A 20,738-nucleotide genomic window follows, 5' to 3' on the forward strand; every position below is an offset into this window, starting at 1 on the left:
AGGGAGACTTAAAAAAAAGACACAGACAGGAGGCAAATCTCAGGGAGGTGTAAATGTAATAGAGTAATAATGGTAGGGAGTTTCAAAATCTCTGGTATTAACTGGGTTGCATGCCACAAAAACTAATTCTGTTTCCCTGTTTTAGCTTCTTGAAAACTGCACCGCTCGACTTAAGCTGCGATGCACAGCTAAGACCCTCTTCAGTCCTGATGGAGAGCAGATCACCTCATGGGAAAGAATAGAGCGAGACATGTTGGTGTGTGTCTCCCTGGGCGAGCCTTTCATGACTAGTACAGGTTGGTACTGTCTTCTTGACATCTTGAGTGAATTCCAGAAAGCAGATAAAGAAAAAGTGCTGACATACAGAATGTCCCTTGAATTAATGGGCTTTATCAGTCTGGGCAGGGAGTATGAAGCCTGTTTTATGTTGTCTCGAGCATTAATTAACAGCCTATGTGCACACATTCAAACTTGAAGGATGTAATGAATCAGACAAATTATGTGACTTGCCATGCAGTTACTATTTTATATAGTACACTTTCATTTTAAACAATTAATATTTACAAAATGCAAAACCAATAGAAATGAAGATTAATACTGTTTCTACAATTGGTAGTCAAACCCAGATTGAGTAATAAATTTAATACCAACTCCAAATGAAGGCACAGTTCCACACTACCACTTTGTGAGTATCTCAAGGCACACTCCTAATAGAGCGCACTCCTAATGCAGCTTTTTCAGAGATGCTGTCCTTCAGATGAGACATTAAACAGAACCTTCACCTGCCTTCTTAGATTGGTGTGAAAGATCCCTTGGCCCTATTTCAGAAGAGCTATGGTTTTAACGCTGGTGTCCAGTATAAAATGTATTAATAAACATGAGTAAACAAGGATTAGCATGTCATTAAGGCTACAGGAGAGTGTGGGTAAATGGAATTGAAACACCCGTCAGCCATGATTAAATGGCGGAGTGGACTCAATGGGCTAAATGGCCTTGCTTCCACTCCTATGTTTTATGGTCTTATTATCACATTGCTATCTGGGGAAGCCTTCTGTGCACAAATTGGCCACCATATTTCCTGTTTTACATCAGTGACTACAATTCAGAAGGAATCTGTTGGTTCTTATAAAGCACTATGTCATATGAAAGATGATCATTAAAGATGTGATTCTAAAAAGTCACTTTTTTATCACATCTTTTATGATCTTTCATGAGAAAGGATCAGTTTTAAGCATTTTAGGAACAAAAACAGAAATTGCTGGAAAAACACAGCAGGTCTGGCAACATCACTGCAGAGAGTGTGGAGTTAACATTTCGAATCCAATGACCCTTCTTCAGAACTCCAGAATTTTGGTCACTGGTCCTGAATCATTAACTCTGCTTTCTCCCCACAGATGCTACCAGACCTGTTGTGTGTTCTTCCAGCAATTTTTGGTTTCCTTTCTAATTTCCAACATCTGCAATTCTTTGTTTATTTTTGCTTAAACATTTTAAGCATTTGTTTGAAGGATAAAAGGATAGCGTTCTCCTGCTGTTCTTCAAATAATGCAATGGCTCCTTTTACATCAACTTGAGATGTGAGACAGCATCATGGTCTCACTGCACATGTGAAGGGCAACCGTTCTATAACAGTACCACATTCAGTAATTGTCCAATGGTTGTTTCACCACTGTCTGTGATCTCACAATTTATCATCCTACAGTTTCCAGCATGTCATGTGAAAATGCAGAATCAGCCTTTAAACTCACAATTAGCTCTCAGTCTTTGGTGTTTTTACCATTCAACGATATGCAAAAATGGTAAGAAAAACATTTTTTTTGAAAAGAAGCTGTTTTAATGATAGAAGATTTGATAATCAGACAGGTTTAAGTTGTTCGGTAAAAGAATCAGAGGCGATATGTCAGTCAGGTGTGGCTTTCAAACGCTTTCAAATCCATTGATATCAATTCAACTGTAACCATTAAAGGTATTTGAATAAATACTTGAAGGAGGAAATATCTTTACAAAAAAATTGAAGAAAAAAAGTGGTGTGTGGGATTAACTGACTTGCTCAACGAAAGACTTGGCCCAGGCATGATAGGCTGAATGATCTCCTTCTGAACTATTCTGTGAAAGTATAATAATGCTAAAGGGATGCATTTTATCATGTAGCTTTGAAATTCAGCTCCTTTAAACAAATAGGAAAAGTTATTCGTGTGCTATGAGCAATTGGCTGCACTTCATTCTGATTCTTCTAAGGAGAAAGTTATCAGGAGAAGGTTAAAGGTTGAATTTCTACTGCGTTCAGATGACGAAACCAATTATTGAAAGCACACTTTGATTTGATGTCTAATTGTTGTGGATTATCCTGAATATTTGTCACAATAGTTTCTAAGAACACATACATAGTGAATTAAATCCAGGAGGAGTCATGGACACTTTGGAAATATTGTGTTAGTATTGGCTACTGTTTTCATCATGGTAATACACTCTGTTCAACATGCATTGTACATGGATGTGATCTGTTGTTTAGAAGTTTAATCAAGGCAATTTCAATATGAACACAACAAAGGAGGAATGTCTATTGGTCTAAGACTGTGAATGTGCAGTGTCAAACACAGAAACATAAGTATTGTATAAATTCAGTAAGTTAAGCAAGTTTCCTGAATTATAACATCATTGGATCAAATATGTGCTGGCAATGTTAAAGTTGGATCTATGTCACCTAAGTGGATTTCCCTTTTCTGTTACTTACATGCATTTTAAATTGATTCTCTTCACTGTCTACAGTACAGAAAATAAATAAAAAATACGGATTTCACCTCAGCCTCTCTCCCTGTCAGTCTAGAATATGTCATTCAATATCCAGTCTACGATTGTCAATTATGTTAAAGTGACAGTCAAGCACTCTGATACAAGAGCAATGCAGAGGGTGCATGCTGATGTGAATGGTAACATATCCACCTGCCTCCTTAAAACCTCTTTGTTGTCCACCAGGCTCAATTGACGACTATTACAGAACATGCACTGTTTGCCTGGATGAAAGACTTTGCAAGAACCCCAAATAAGCTCAAGTGACTTTCTGAGGAGACACCCTGGTCAACAGACTTAACATCCAATCCTTCAATTAATAGGGTACTATGAATAATCCATGGGCCACTTCAAGAGAATCTCCCTTTCAGTGACCTCTTCCCCAGAGAAGAACTAGAGCAACACTGCTATATAAACACAATCTCCTCCAAATTTATATGCCAAATTCTTAGACCATTCAAACTTGGATGTATGTCACTGTTCCTTCATTGTCACTGAAAAAAAATCTTGGACTTTCCTATCTGAAACCATGTCGCATTACCATCAACTCAAAGACTACTGTGGCTCAAGAAGATGACCCACAACCACTTGCCCTGGCAATCTAAAGATTGGAAATCAATGGGCTTTACTAGTGTTTACCTAAATCTGTAGATCTTCCATCAAGACAATTTGGAATCTGTATAGCAACATCTGGCCTTTAACAGAGTAAAACTATCGAAGACATGTCAAATATAACTTGAAACTAAGCCGCCTCAGGAGATCCTAAGTGAGGAAACATGTGGTCATAGAAGCATCTTAAAGAAGTAGAGAGGGGTTGAAAAGCTTAAATGCTTAGGGAGGGAATTTCTGTGCCTAAGTTCTAAATTCTGGCTACCTGTCTATAGAAATCGCAAATGTTGATTATATTGAGATTTCAGTAACAGCAAATCTATTTCCTGTTGGTTGTAGGCTAACTTATTCAATAATGTCAATGTTAGTACAAAGGCAGACAGAAAAATCATTTTTAACTATTTTGTTAATGAAGCTAATCTAGAGTTATCTCCAGTGGAATTGAAGTTAACATTAACATTTTAACATTTCTCCAAAAACATTCTAACTATATCTTTATTTTTCTAAAACTTCAGTGCCGTCAATGACCTACCATATACTTTCAGAAACACACAGAAAGATTGAAATGGTATTATTGCCTTTGCCTTTCACTTTTGTGGGCTCCCTTATTTAAAAGATGCAAGTTTGAGTTCCGTTGCCACTTACTGCACTTGTAGTACCTCACTCAAGTGAACTGGAAAAATGCCTTGCAATGACAGCATTATGCAAATGTAAGCTAAAATGGCAATTGTCACTTAGGGATGCCGTGGATGACGAACACACACTGCAGGAAGCATCACAGTGACTTGGTGCTCTGCTTAGTTTGGGAACAAGATGCTTTGATGTTACTGTAGAGGGATATACATTCTGCATGAATCCATACTGTGCCAGATCTGAGAGTTCTGTTTCTGCTTATCCTCAGGTATAAGACTTCAAAAGACCCTGGACTCAATCTTTCATCACCACTACTTAATCAGAGAAAAAATCCACTAAAACAATTGTGAATGGACAAACATAAAATAGATTTTCCCTCCATGATAAACTCCTCATAACAGAAACAGAAAAGTCCACAGCAGTAGGATAACACTGATCCTATTCCCACTCAAGATCCTCAATACACAATGAAATGATGCAAAAGCACGATAACGAACAGTGTTCCCTAGACTTAAGCAAATAAGGAGAGCACCAAGACCAGCAGCAACTTTTGCAATTAAAAAATTGACTGAAAGCAATCAACAATATTTCAGGTGAAGTCGCCACCAGGTCAAACTGGCTGACTATTAGTGTCACGTTGCTGAGAGGAGTCTGCAAAAAAAACTGAAATAATTCAAAGTTTGACTAAGTTGAAAGCAGACATGCCATGTCCATCCGTCTTAAACTTACAAACAGACTACAATATAAAATATTGGGCAGATACATTTTCTCAGATGTGTTGATTTGGAAGCTGGGATGAAAGGTCAGAAGCAGACCTACCATTTATCACAGAGCACTGTGAATCAGTGATTTTCAATTGCTGCATTGCTTTTTCTATGTACCTAAGGTAAGGCAAGGACACGTTCTACCATTAAAAATAAAGGTTGAGTGAGACATAAATGGTAGAAAATCATAGTGTTTTGAAGGTCTTAATAGAATATCAGCATTTTCTTGTAGATTAACTCAAGTCTCCGAAGAACTTCAACAATTGAGCTATTGGTACACAGAAATGGAAGTGCAAGAATGCACAGCTAAATGAATGGGAAATGTATAAAGACATCCCAAATATTATAACAGACTATCTAGCTATTGTTGAACAGGATAGTTGAGAACAATGCAGGCTAACAACTGAGCCAGAATATCTTGTCTTCTGTACTCAGTGGTAGGCATTTGTTCTTCTCTATTGAGATTCGTGTAATGCAGAACAAGGCACACTCAACACATAATACTAAACAATACAAACTTAATGTGCCACTCTGAATATGTTGCAATCAATGTGTAACATTGAACATGTCACACTTAATGTGTAAGACTGAACATGCAACAATGAATATGTAGAACTGAACATATAGCACAAACTGAACCTATCCCATACTTCTATTGAAATTCCATCTCCTGTATTGAATGGATCCATATGGGTTGATTCCTCCATTAAAATAGAAAGAGAGAAACTTAATACAAGTGCATTCAACAATCATATAATTATTGGCATCAGCAGTTTCTGTCTCAATCTGTTTTTATTTTGGCTTGCTGCAGTGAAATACCTTAATCTGCTCATTCTGCTGATTATTTTCTCTTTCCAAATCCCTTTCCTTTCTTTTCCTGAGGGCCTTGACTCCCGCAGGTTTATAATTACAAAACATGGGCTCACCTCCAATTCCTCATCTGAGGAGCCAGTATTCCAGTAGAAGCCTATCAGCAGCTGGCACCCACATCCAGGATTTTACATAAAGTCTCAATTATTTTAATACTCTGCTGACTAGCCTTCTACTCTCCATGAGCAATGTACCATTCAAACGCCTCTGCCTGTATCCTAACTTCCACCAAATCTCTTTCACTTGTCTGTGCATACTGACCTACACTGAGCCCTGCTGTATAAATACAATGACATTAAGTTTCTCACTATTGTATTCAAAGTCATCCATCTCTAAACCCCTCTGTGAATTACTTGTTCCTTTAATACTTGCCTCTTGTCCATCCTAATTCCTTTCCTATGTTCAGCTGTCTAGATCATAAACTCTGGAATCCCCTCCCTAAACCTCTCCCTTTCTCACATGAATCCATGATAAAATCCACTTTATGACCAAGACTTTGAGAATCTCTTTCCTCATATGACTGGATGTCAATGTTTGCTTTCTGATGATGTCTTCTGAAATACCTCAGGACATTTTGTACTATTCTATACTAATGGTCCATAAATGTACGTTGTTACTATAGAAAATGGGGGCAGGCAACAACATTCTGCTTAACACCGAAGATAATTTAGGTGCAGTCTCAATTAAACTTGTTAATTATTAGATAAAATAAAGATGAGTTCCTTCATAGTTTTGAGATACTTCTCATCACCATCCTTTTAGGTAGTGCATTCACAATCTGAACTATTTTAAGACTAAACTCATCTCCACTCTGGCTTTTTGCCAATTAGGTAATACATGTCCTTTGATTACCCACTCTTCTACCAGTGAAAACTGTCAAAGCCATTCATAATTTGAACAGCTTTGCTAAGTTTTGCATTAACCTTCCCCGCACTGAACCAATTTTGCTTTCTCAAAGATGGCAAGATGTCCAATCATGTCTTCTTTCAGCAGATAGGAAGATGGACCTTATACCCTTCCTTTTGTCAGTAACTCAGTACTACATCAGGCAGCCACTCAGGGGAAAACGCTTCCTGAGCTGCATTGAAATGGTGTGATTACAGTGCCATCATTTGCACATTCGAACCTGACAGAGGCACAGCTATTGCTTGACTGCACGCTTAATCGACCTTTTTCCCTAATAAAGGCAGGCGTAACACATTCATGCACACACGCTGGCTGACATAGTCGCATATAATGTTACTATTGTCTATGACTGGCCTTAGCTTCTCCCAGAGGTGACCCATTGACTTTGTCTGCTGCCTATTGAAATGTATAGGGGTCAGCAAGGCTGTACAAATGTTACTCTTGTCACATTTCTGCCAGACTAAGGTTGTCTCTGGGAGCCTCTTGTGAGTTTACAGTTCATGCTTGAAATCCTCGCTGTTCCTTATTTCCTGCATTGAAATGAAATGCTGGAGCCAACTGTTATCGGAAAGAAAAATCTACTTGTGGAATTTAACCGCCATAAGTATTTTGGAGATTTTCCTTTTTAACTACTATTTGCAGAATGCAGAACACACTCCAATGAATTAAACATGTATTTTCTGCAATGTGTTCCCAATTTAAAAGAAGATCTATCAGGTTTAAACCAGACTGGAGGAATGCATGAATCCATCCCACACTAATAACAGAATAAACCTCCCATTCATCGTTTTGCTATTCTTTGGCATCTTACCTCAGTTTTCGTGAAACATTACACATGAGAAAGTTTACTCAAAGCAGTATATCAAAATTAAAATACTATCCACTAGTTTTATTTGTTGTACCACTACTTTCCAGCATACTTGTATTTGGTTTATGCCTCATTCAGGTATCAGCCATATCACTCTCACCTCTGAGACAAACATTGTGAGTTTAAGCCCTAATGCAAGGATATTAATTTAAAAAGCCTCATTCTGGAGCTAATTCAAAGTGCGGTATTTAGTGAGAGATATTAAACCAAGGTCCTGTCTCAAGTGGATGATGTAAAAGATCTCCATAGTGCTACTTGGTAGACGAAAAGAGGTTCTGATGCAAGGTCGCAATCTGAAATATTGGACTGAATTTTACCAAAAATCGGCTAAGAGTCAATTTTGGGGAATATTTTGAGAGTTTTTCTTTGTAAATTCTAGAGGGTTAGCTCATGCACTTTTCCACAGCTCACCTAATTATGTAAGCACCACCTCTCTATGGCACCGCTTTCTTGCAGTCCCTCAGTCATCGCTGATGGATGGATTCAACACAGCTATAATTTTCTGGGATTCCCATCTCTGGGGCCACATTTACAGTCTGACCATGCACCAGGTTTGTTGCTGCCAGCCAGGAATTACCCTTCATAGTTGTGGGGTTGGAAACTTTGAGCACAGATACATGTTCACCCCAATTTGCTGATAGGGACCAGGATGTCTTGGTGAACAGATAATGGAGTGGAGGACCATTCTGTTTTCTCACAACTGTCAGAGGAGCTAACAGCATTAGATCCTGGTGAGAAATTTGGCACTGTTGGATAAAATGTCCAGCGAGACTTCTCTTGATTAGATTACTTACAGTGTGGAAACAGGCCCTTTGGCCCAACAAGTCCACACCGCCCCGCCGAAGCGCAACCCACCCATACCCCTACATTTACCCCTTACCTAACACTACGGGCAATTTAGCATGGCCAATTCACCTGACCTGCACATCTTTGGACTGTGGGAGGAAACCGGCGCACCCGGAGGAAACCCACGCAGACACGGGGAGAACGTGCAAACTCCACACAGTCAGTCGCCTGAGGCGAGAATTGAACCCGGGTCTCTGGCGCTGTGAGGCAGCAGTGCTAACCACTGTGCCACCGTGCCGCCCATTGATGTTGAGGCAATAAATTTAAATTTTCCAACCAAGTCCTTAATGTTGAAAGGAAGTTCTCACTGGTCATTAGTGAGATACCTATAAAACAGATAATTGCTCCTTACTACTTAATCTCACCTCATTACTCTGCAGTCCACTCTTCCATCCATTGGATAGAAACTAGACACTGTGACTTCCTAACATTAAAGTCTGAGTGGGTACCTAGTGATTCCGACTTGCAGCTTGCTCTCCAGAGCTCTACCTTGATTACCCAGCACCAGTACCTCTCAAGGCACACACACACCTCATGCAGTGACTACATGTTCCCCATGTCCACAGATGGAGACATTCAGCACATACCAGCTTCTTCACACTATCATAGCACATCTCTAACTCGCAGTTCCTTATACCTCAGCACTGTAATGCTACACCAGCCATTGGAGTGCACTAGCCCAACTCATCGGAATGTGGCTACATGGAAATATGCAGGCATGCACAGTCACTCAACTCACGCATTGGACCAGGTTGCTTCTCAGGGCCATCCATTCGCTTCATTAGTACCCTCTCACTTTGCACCTACCTGGATGGGCACAGCATCCCTGCATTGCCTTTCCTTTTATTATGTTTTGTCCCCTCAGTCATACCTTAAAGGTTCACAGTACTTCTGTCTTGCCTTGTTGTTTAGCACAGACATAAAACCCAGGAAGCCTTTCAAGTTTGTCAGCAGTTGTCAGCACCATGCTATGTCAATGTCACTCCTGTACCATGTGCCTGTTGTCACTGCATGTACTGCAAACAAACGGCCATGTCTCAAAGTCCTCAGTGAAGTCAAGGGAGACATCCTTCAGGCTGGCACTGTAAGACAAGGGCAGTTTCCGATATCCCTACAGGGGTTTGGGCATCAAGTGGTCAGACTCTAGAAGTCTGTCCTTCTGCACTCCAAGGAGTGGGTGGTCAGCCCTATGAGTTCAGTACAGGCAGTCCCAGGGAGTCACAGGAATGTAGATGGGGAGTGGTACAGTTATCGGTCAAGGGTAGGTCAGTCATTATTTGAGGCAGTCTGGCTAAATAATTTAATTCAGTACAGTTCATTGCTGTCACAGAATCAGAGAATTATGTAGTACAGAAGAGGCCCTTTGGCCCATCAAGACTGCATCACCAAACATATATTACTACCTACACTACTCCCACTGTCCTACACTAGTCACAATGTCCTTTGTTCTGAAGCTGGATTAGAGGTACCTAGCCATACCTTAGTCTTGGACTTTGAGGTTTGGTTCGATAAACACCCCCACTGCATCCCACAGGGTATTTTTATCTAAAGGGCGCAGGCATGTTGATTGTATCCATACCGTGCTCTGTATGATCTCATACCACAAGCAGGGTCACAGGCAGGGTGGCAATGGAAGGCTGGCCACCTTTCTGGTGTCTTAGAGAGGAGACTTCTGGGGGTGCCTGTGTGTAGTTCCACAACTATTCACGTTATACATTAATGATCTGGACGAAGAAACTGAGGGCATTGTTGCTAAGTTTGCAGGTGACGTGAAGACAGGTGGAGGGACATGTATGCTGAGGAGGCAGGATGCATGCAGAAGGATTTGGGCAGGCTATGAGTTTGGCAAAGAAATGGCAAATGGAATACAATGCTGGAAAGCATAAGGCTACGCCTTTTGCTAGGAAGAATATAAACGTGGATTATTTTCTAAATAAGGAAAGTCTCCGGAAATTTGAGGCACAAATGGACTTGTGAGTCCTAGTTCAGGATTCTCTAGAAGGTTAACCTGCAGGTTCCATTGACAGCTAGAAAGGCAAATATTGTGTTAACATTTGTTTTGAGAGGGTGAGAACACAAGAACAGAGATGTACCGCAGAGGCTGCATAAGGTTCCGGTCAGACTGCATTTGGAATATTCTAAGCAATTTTGGACCTCCTATCTCAGGAAAGATGTGCTGGACTTGGAAGGGGTTCAGAGAAGGTTCACAAGAATGATCACAGGGATGAAGGGCTTGTCATATGAAGAGCATTGAGGACTTTGGGTCTGTACTCAATGGACTTTAGAAGGATGAGGGGGGGATCTGATTGAAACTTATGGAGAACAGAGAGGTCTGGATAGAGTGGATGCAGAGAGGATATTTCCACTAGTAGGAGAGACTAGGACCTGAGGGCGCATCCTCAGAGTGAAGGGACAGCCCTTTAGAATTGAGATGAGGAGGAATTTCTTTGATTAGAAGGTAGTGATTCTGTGGAACTCATTTCCACAGAAGGCTGTGGAGACCAAGTCATTGAGTGTATTTAGAACAGAGGTAATTAGGTTCTTAATTATTAAGAGAATCAACTGTTAGAGGAGAATGGGGTTGAGGAACATGTCAGCTATGGTCAAATGGCAGGGTAGACTTGATGGGCTGAATGGCCCAATTCTTCTACTATGTCTTAAGGTCTAAAGAGGCTGCAAAGAGATGTAGACAAATGATTAGGCAACTAGGTGGCGTTTGGAATATAATGTGGGGAAGTGTAAGGTTATAGGAATAGAAAAACAGAATTTTTAAATAATGTCTGTCAACGTTGATAGTGAGAGAGACTTGGCAGTACTCGTAAAAAGAAACATAAAGTTAGCATACATGTTCAGGGAGCAATTTGAAAAGCAAATACCTTATTCACCATTATATCTCGAGGATTGAAGCATAGTAAGAAAGAAGTTTTGCTGATTGCTTTTTGATGAGACCATACCTGAAATACTGGTCTCTATAATTAAATAGTTTCTCATTAACCTGTTCAGAGATGGCACTACACAGCTTTGCAGCAGCTCCTTGCAATGGAGGCAGTGCAGCATTTGTGAGCTAAATTGACGCCTGGGATAAGAGGTTTCTCTATGATGTGAAGCTGAGTAAATTGGGTCTATATTCTCTGGAGTTTAGAAGAATGAGAGGCGATCTAAGAGAAACATTAAGATTATGAAGCGGCTAGACAGAGTAAATGCTGGCAGGTTGACTCACCTGGCTGTGCAAATCTCGAAAATAGGGAAAGAATTTTAGGTTCAGGGACTATTAATTTGGACTGTGATGAAGTGAATCTTTGGAATCCTTCCCCTACTTTACACCCCGCTGCCCGCAACCGCAACAATTGCAGATACACCATCAATGAATATATTTAAGACTCAGATGGACTTTTATTTGATCTCTCAGTGATACACAAAGCACACAAAAATAGAGTTAAGGCCTAAGGGGTGGCGTGGTGGCTCAGTGGTTGACACTGCTGCCTCACAGCACCAGGGACTCTGGTTTGATTCCTACCTCAGGCGACTGTCTGTGTGGAATATGCACATTCTCTCTGTGTCTGCATGGATTTCTTCTGGGTGCTCCAGTTTCCTCCCACAATCCAAAGATGTGCAGGTCAGGTGAATTGGCTATGCTAAATTGCCCATAGTGATAGGTGCATTAGTCAGGAGTAATTATAGGGCAGGGGAATGGGGCTGGGTGGGCTAGTCTTCAGAGGATTAGTGTGAACTTATTGGGCTGAAGCTGAAAATGTGTTGCTGGAAAAGTGCAGCAGGTCAGGCAGCATCCAAGGAGCAGGAGAATCGACGTTTTGGGCATGAGCCCTTCTTCAGGAATCAGGCTCATGCCCGAAACATTGATTCTCCTGCTCCTTGGATCCTGCCTGACCTGCTGCGCTTTTCCAGCAACACATTTTCAGCTCTGATCTCCAGCATCTGCAGTCCTCACTTTCTCCTTATTGGGCTGAAGGGCCTGTTTTCATACTGTAGGGAATATAATCAGCTAGGATAGTACTGAATAGCAGAGAGGGCTTGACTAATCACACACCCTTCTCCAGCTCCTTATGATTGCTTAACATCAAACGTGGCTGTCCAAGCAATTGACACTGCCTAATAATATCTCACACACCTCAGTTTGTCACTTTACTTTGTAAAACCTCTGTGAAACAACTTTCTTATTGTGTTTATGGCATTAGATACATACAAACTGTCATTATTAAAGAAACGCGTTCATGCAGAGGCAAAAGTCTGAAATGCTAGCAGCACCATTGGAGACATATCTCTTTAGGCATATTGACATCTGCTGTTGAAAATTCAAAGTGGCTGTGCTGTAATTCTAGAAAGCAATGTGGCTACTGGCAAACAGCCCAGTCTGTCTAAGATAAGATCAGCTGCTCTTTTTCTTTTGCCTGGAACTATAATTAAGGACCAAAGGACCTTAAAAAAGTTTGAAAAACAAGCGTTTTATTAGACTTATTCCTCACACAATCAAGATAGAAACATATTCTTGCTGGATGTGACAGAAAGCATAGGTTTCATTTACATCACTCTTTGAAGAAAATTAAAACTATGGACCTTGGTATTATTCCATTTGCTGCAAAAACATGTATGCCTTCCTGAATCAGGCAGCATTCCTCAAAGGGTCACTCGAACGATGGATTTCACTGCCAAAATTAGAAAGGGCTGCTTGACCTGCTGCAGGTTTCTCCAGGTTTTGGCAAAACATATGGAGGAGTTCCATTGAGGCGAGATGGCTACTGGCCTTCAGCAGGACACAAAGGAATTTTAGTGATTTCTGTGGGCCACGGAAAAATAGAAAAAGGGCAACTCCCTACAATCAAAGATACCATTTAGTTCAATTATGTTGTTTCCATAAAATAGTTGTGTAAAGCACTGAGTATTGTCTTTATGTTTTGTCTGTTCTACAAAGTTGTTGGCTATTTGGTTCAATTTGTCTCTGAGCTTGTCCTTGCAGTTTGAAGCTGTTTCTAGCCAGTTGCTCACACGACAAGGTGCAACATTGCCCCATCCATAACCACAACTACGCTAGGATTGTCAGTGGAATTGCCCCAGGTGGACCCTCAAGGCCTCACTGGCAAAGTGGGATTCGCTGATCCAACACTATCCCAAGTGGAGGAGGGACATCAGGGAAGGCATCGAGCAGCTCGAGATTTGCTTCTGGAAAAAGCAGAAGCCAGGCAAAAACAGCATAAGGAATGCACTGCCACACCAATGCCCCATTCACCCCTTCCCATGACCATCTTCTGCCCCTGGTGCAATAGAGTCTGCGGAAGCCACATTAGTCTGAACAGCTAATTATGGAGTCACCCTGAAAGTGGAAGAGGGTCATTCCCATATGCAAGGGACTGCAATGATAATTGTCAGTATCCAGTCATCACGACAACTTCCTGAAACTGACTCAGGATAAAATGTGAACGGGAGGCTATATTGTTTGAATTTAAAATTTGCACCATTGTTTTCTTTATTCAGTGAGTATTAAGGATATGGAATACTTTGCCTGCAATGGTAGTAGATTTGCCAAGTTTAAGTGCATTTAACTCGTCATTGGACAGGCATATGGACGTACATGGAATAGTGTAGGTGGGATGGGCTTCAGATTAGTATGACAGGGCGGCACAACATCGAGGGCCGAAGGGCCTGTACTGCGCTGTAATGTCCTATGTTCTATGTTAACCCTTCATGGTCTCACCCTTCCTTATCCTTGGAACTTCCTTCAGCCCTACAACTTTTTAAGATATCAGCAGTTCTCCAGTTCCAGCTTGTTGGACATTACCCATTGTAATTGCCCACCATTGCTGGCCATACCTTCACCTTTCAAGGCCCTAAACTTTTGATTTCTTTCCAAAACCTCTCCACTTCTGCTACTCTCTCTCCTTTTTAATGTTACTCCTTAAAAGATTCCACCTGTTCTTCTTACGTGGCTTGCATTATGATCCTAGATGACACTAATATTGAACAATTCAGATCTCAGAGTCATACCAGGCTTGATTGAAACTAACTTATTCTTTAACTGTGCTTGTCAGTGACTGGACACATTCGTAAGAAATTGTCCCTGTACTTTAATCACACAATATAAAATATTTATTAAACAAGAGAATATTACCTGCAGGACTGTTCTCCTTCAATTGCAATAGTTGTGTTCCTGTGCAACACTGTGTTAGAGAAAATCACACAATATAAATAATGGGGCCTATGGGAAAATCAAGCTTGGGGCAAACCACCAAATGTACCAGTCAAAATCAAAGCAAAAATAGTAGTAGCGCAGTCGAAATAAATCTTTAAATCATATATTATAATGAAATAATATAGTAAATTTAACACTTTAACACTAAAATCATTATGTAGAGGTGTTGCTGTTGGACTGGAGTGGACAAAGTTAAAAATCACACAACACCAGATTAGAGGCCAACAGGTTTATTTGGAAATACTAGCTTTCAGAGCGCTGCTCCTTCATCAGGTAGGTAGTGGAGCCGGATCATAGGACACAGAAGATATAGCAAAAGATCAGTGTCATACAACTGTTGTGATATTTTGAACAAACCTAGATTGCTGTTAAATCTTTCATCTGTTAGAATGGGTTGGAAGTTTCGATTCATTAATATGTAAATCTCAGAACTTCTTTCAATGCAGAATTCTATTTGCAGATACATTTTATTTTCTTCATAAACCATGCAATCTGTAGGCAGTCAATCTATGTAACATAGAACATAGAACATAGTACACAGAAACGTACAGCACAGAACAGGCCCTTCGGCCCATGATGTTGTGCCAAGGATTATTCCTAAGCTAAAATAAAATAACCTAACCAATGCACCCCACAATTCATTGCTGTCTATGTGCATGTCCAGCAGTCGCTTAAGTGTCCCCAATGACTCTGCTTCCACCACCACCGCTGGCAACGCATTCCATGCATTCACAACTCTCTGCGTAAAGAACCTACCTCTGTAGTCTCCTCTATACCTTCCTCCTAATATTTTAAAACAATGACCCTCATGCCAGTCAATCCTGTCCTGGGGAATAATCTCTGGCTATTGACTGTATCCATGCCTCTCATTATCTTGTATACCTCGATCAGGTCACCTCTCTTCCTCCTTCTCTCCAGAGAAAAAGGTCCGAGCTTAGTCAACCTCTCTTCATAAGACAAGCCCTCCAGTCCTGGCAGCATCGTGGTAAACCTTCTTTGCACCCTCTTCAAAGCCTCTGTATCTTTCCTACAATAGGGCAACCAGAACTGAACACAATATTCCAAGTGTGGTCTCACCAGGGACTTGTAGAGCTGCAGCAAACCCTCACGGCTCTTTAACTCAATGCCCCTGTTAATGAAAGCCAAAATATCATATGCTTTCATAACAACCCTATCCACTTGGTTGGCAACTTTAAGGGATCTATGCACTAGGACACCAAGATCCCTCCGTTTTTCCACACTGCCAAGAATTCTGTCTTTAATCCTATATTCAGCATTCAAGTTCAACCTTCCAAAATGCATCACTTTGCATTTATCCAGTTTGAACTCCATCTGCTATTTCTCAGCCCAGGTCTGCATCCTGTCCATGTCGCGCTGCAGCCTGCAAAACCACTTGATACTATCAATGGCACCTCCAATCTTTGTATCATCGGCAGATTTACTAACCCATCCCTCAAGTCATTTATAAAATCTACAAAGGGCAGAGGCCCAAGAACAGAACCCTGCAGGACACCACTCACCACTGACCTCTAGGTCACTCATCACTGACCTAACATTTTATAAATTCTAACTTTGGAAATAGAACCGGTCTGACTCAAGATTGGAATACAGACAGACTCTAACGTCACACCTTTAATACATTGTCTGAGCTAAAATGTCACCGATTTTTTATAAAACCTTAAATTATCTAGGGAATGTGGGGAATCTAGGGAAGTTCTGAGATTTACGTATTAATGAATCGAAACCTGCAACCCATTCTAAAAGATGAAGGACATAACAGCAATCTAGGTTTGTTCAATATATCACAAGTCGTATTGCACTATGATCTTTTGCTATAAATTCTGTGTCCTATGATTTGGCTCCATGAGCTACCTGATGAAGGAACAGCGCTCCGAAAGCTTGTGCTTCCAAATAAACCTGTTGGACTATAACCCGGTATTGTGTGATTTTAACTGAAATCATTGAGTACAGCACTGTGCCTTTTGCAAAACTCTCCACCAGAAAGCGCGTAAACCGACTGACCACATGATTCTGATGCAGAAGTCCAGCTTCTTCAAGATTCTCTCCCAGTTTGAAATAATGCTCCTTTTAAATGTAGACTATTGCCAGTTTCAAATAAAGTTTCAAGACTTGCAGCGCTGATTGCATTGCTGTTGTAACTGAACACACTGAATTTGCACTTTGCAGACAGAGGATCCTGAGGCTGGATTTTGCTGTTCAGTTAAGTGCCAGGGATGGAATCACGTAACAGTGAACAGGAGTTTGTTTTATAAATAAAGACCACAATTCACTAATCACATTACAGTCAAATCACATTTAAAAAACGTGCGTTATAGGAGAACTACTGCTATATTACACTAGAAAAAACAGTAAAGATTTTATTACAGGTATTAGAAAATAATTCAAATTTACATAATTTCTTTTATCAGGGCAACATTAAAGATCAAAGAACAAAGAATAATACAGCATAGGAACAGGCCCTTCGTCCCTGCAAGCCTGCGCTGACACATTTTGCCCTTCCACACTAAAACTGTTTTCACTTACAGGATCCATATCCCTCTGTTCCCTTCCTATTCATGTATTCATCCAGGTGTTTCTTGAATGCTGCTGTAGTGTCTGTTTCCACCACCTCTTCTGGCAGCATGTTCCAGGCGCTCGCCACCCTTTGTGTGAAAAAATTGCCTCACAAACTCTTTTAAATTTCCCCTGCCACACCTTGAACCTGCAACCCCTAATAATTCACCCCTCCATCCTGGGGAAAATTCCCATACTTTCCACTCTACCCATACCATTCACAATATTATAAACTTCTATCAAGTCGCCTCTCAACCTTCTGAGTCTCAGTGTAAACAAACCCAGTCTATCCAATGTTTCTTCATAGCTAATACCACCAACACCAGGAAACATCTTGGTAAACCTTTACTGTACCCTATCCAAAGCATCCACCTCCTTCTGGTAGTGTGTATTCTTACAAATACCAAATACTCCAGTGAAAAGTTATCCCTAACTCCATATTAAGGTTTCTCGCACAGGTTGGTACACTGCATTGGGTTTCCTTTCAGCAAGTTTCTGCATATTCACCTAATGCTTTTTCCTTAAGCTGGAATCTCTCCCTGAGATACCTAAAATAAACTGCAAGATAAATTCTATTATTTTAACTTCAGAGAAAACAGAAGTTTACAAAATTCAGTTTCCCGAGATGTTCTTTTCCCTCCACATTTCTCACTACAGCATTTAACACTTCAGCCTGTACTCTTGCAAACACACATACATAGACTGACTGACCTTTTGGATCGTTCTGCCTCTGTGTGTTCCAGGACCCCTATCACTGGGCAACAGTGTCGTTTTTTTTTATTAATGCACTGAACTATTCACCTCTTAACCACATGGTCACAAGACCACATTAAGAAAGGCCAAGCTCCTTAATGTCAAGAAATCTAAAATCATGTCTCCCCCTTCTTGACACACAAAACACACAACAAGTAAAATCACATGTTGTTCTCACACTTGGCATCACATTTTTTGACAATGCTCCTATGAAGTACTTTGGTATGCTTCATTGCATGAAAGGAACTATGAAAATTCAAATTGTTGCTACTGTTTATATGGTATAAATGTGGTTGTCAAATGTTTCTTCATTACACCCTTATATTGTTCAATAAAATACCTGTCCTCTGGATTTAAATGGACAATCGTTGGAAATGCAAAACTTGACTATAGTTTAATTCCTACTACATACTCTACTGACACTTTTATTATGTGCACATCGAATATGTTCAGATGTGAGTACCTATTATAGATATTGATGGAATTAGTTTCTAAGAGAAAATAGTAACATTCACCAACCACTAGTTCTTTTCTCATTCTGACAGCGAGTCGTCAAAGAGTGGAGATCAGAGCCAATTATGCAAAAGTTCTAAAAGAACAGGGACAAGATGCTACCAACATTGTCATCACCTCCAGAATGATGTCTAAAGCACAGGTATACAATTAATTGGAGTGTTTGTGTCCTCTGTAAAGAGAAAATACTTATTGGAAACTTTGGTTTCCTTTTCAATTGGTGTTTCCAAGTAGTAGGAGAGGGGAAGCATTTGAAAATTGTTTTGGATGATAGCCAATGTTTTAAGGTGAGCACTAGGCCACCTAGGAGCTTAACATGTGCTGCAGGGCCTTAATAACATTTATTCAGATTTTAGCACAACTCCCGGACATTTTACAGATTTAGATAACATCATTTTCTACATTAAAGAGAGTTGTTAAATGAGTGCAACATTGGTGTGAAATGCAAGTGCTTCATCATGCCACTAAATTTGCAGAATAAGTCCAGAGCATTGGTGTTCTCCTCAGTTTCTGGGCAATATTCATCCATCAGCCAACATCGTGAAAAATAAATAAACGATTTGTTATCATATTACTATTTTTATGGCACAGTTGTGTGTACACTGGCCATTACATTTTCGATTGTGAAGTGTCTGGCTGGAATTCTCATTGGATGCAGGAACTGGTGTGAAATGTTTGGAAAGAATAAAACCCTTCTCTCTGGATGTTTTAATTAAGGTTGCTCAGGTTGAGAGCTGAAAGGGTACGGCACTCCCTCAGTTCTGTTCTAGGAGGGTCAGCCTGGAAACATGCTCAAAGATAGATTTGCCTGTTCAGAAGCAGGAGAGAGGGGTTTGCACTTTTTCCAGGTCCCAAAACCTTCTGTTGTGATGAGGTGGGGAAGCAATCATTGACCTGTGAATTTCACAAAGGTGCCCCGTTAATTGGCATGAAGACAGGAACCCCATCTAATTAAGGGTGGCAGTCAGACTCAAAAAATTGGAAAGTTATTCAGTTTGAGAGAAATAGCAGGTAGCACTACGACTGCAATTCAACATTCTCAGCCACTTTTTTCTAAATGAAAAAGCAGAAAATGTAGCCTGGCCACTGATTTACAAGCAGACCTTTAGCAACACCCACACCCAAGGCTTGCAGGTCTACCAGGAATATTGGTTCCCTGGATTGCCATTGGTTGTAATTCCAGGCAACTGAACTGATTCCCACTGCTCTCCTCCCCTACCTACACCACCCCCATTCTACACTGCATCAAGAAACTAGAGGCTGACTGGGAACTTCCAGTCAACCCTTGCTCAACAGGTTATTAGTGAACCCAATCGATTATCTGCCTTGTGGGTTGTGCTGTGAGTGCAATCAGGAAACAAGCATGCTAACTAATGCCGGTATTTTAGGGCTTCATCCATCTCTGTTCACAATGTCAGTTGGATCCGGCAATCTCTCTCAAGATATCAGGATGGGTCTTAAGTCCAGAATCTTCTGACCCAGAGGCAAGTCTGTTATCCACTGAGCCATTGATGCCATCAAAAGACCTTAGCAAAACAGAAGCATTCCATTTAGGCTGTTTGTTCCAGGTTTTTCTGTGGCTCATCAGCGAGATGGGAAACTTGGAGAACATGGAAATTAATGTAAGAGAGAGAGTTTTTTTTTTAACCATCATTCCTTTATTACACTTCTCAGTTACTGTTGTTTCTGAACAGGGTGAGGCTCCCAGTCCTTTTCTGGCCATTCTCCCAGCCAGAGAAATTAATGAATGAACTAGAGAGGTAAGTAGCAAATCACAATCAATCTTCCAACATAATGATGTCCTAATGTAATTGTTAGTACTTTCATCTGTATTGGATCAAGCATAATGCTTACTTTTCTCATCGAGTTATAATGGAGAGTCTGAAAAGTCTCTGTTTATTGTCCAATTCTGTTATTTGAACTTCCTTAGTGCTGTATTATCACGGAACACATTTAAGTTGTGAAGTTTGTAGAAGTGGTGTAAAATTCTGTCGAGATTCAAATTCTGATGGAAGAGACAGGCTTTGCTATGAAATGTGATGCTTACTGTAAAATAACAGCTATCAATTCCTATGATTTTCAATCGTATTTTTGTTTGGACTATCTTGTATATGTTAATATATTTCTGGCATTGCCTGTGTATACTGGATACATTTCCAGTGATCTCCTCAAATGGTCAAAATATTCCCAATAAACATTAAAGCACTCCTTGAAGCTTCCATAGCTATTGACATACTTCAGTGTTATCCTCTTAATTTCAGGACTTTGTAGCCTGGGGTCCAGGCCCTAGATCTCTCCAAATAGTCATTTGTTGCCCTTAGGAATTCTTCTAGTGGCAGCATGGTTGAGAGGGAGGCACAAGTTGGGAATGGCCCTCTTCAACCTGTCTTACCTGAAGTATGAGCAA

The 20,738-nt window shown here is 40.5% G+C and overlaps 1 protein-coding gene across 3 annotated transcripts in view; it reads left to right on the plus strand.

The window, feature by feature from the left end:
* The window catches only part of LOC122557702 (doublecortin domain-containing protein 1-like), a 544,701-nt gene that overhangs the window by 522,806 nt on the left and 1,157 nt on the right, over window positions 1–20,738 (plus strand). For all 3 annotated transcript variants that reach the window (XM_043705576.1, XM_043705578.1, XM_043705577.1), the window contains 3 exons: window positions 146–296; window positions 18,364–18,473; window positions 20,026–20,091. In XM_043705576.1, coding sequence (XP_043561511.1) covers window positions 146–296; window positions 18,364–18,473; window positions 20,026–20,082 — 318 coding nt within the window. In that variant the 3' untranslated portion in view covers window positions 20,083–20,091. The remainder of the gene's footprint in view (window positions 1–145; window positions 297–18,363; window positions 18,474–20,025; window positions 20,092–20,738) is intronic.

The sequence above is a fragment of the Chiloscyllium plagiosum genome, chromosome 16 (genome assembly GCF_004010195.1).
Source record: "Chiloscyllium plagiosum isolate BGI_BamShark_2017 chromosome 16, ASM401019v2, whole genome shotgun sequence".
In the NCBI taxonomy this organism is placed as follows: Eukaryota; Metazoa; Chordata; class Chondrichthyes; order Orectolobiformes; family Hemiscylliidae; genus Chiloscyllium; species Chiloscyllium plagiosum.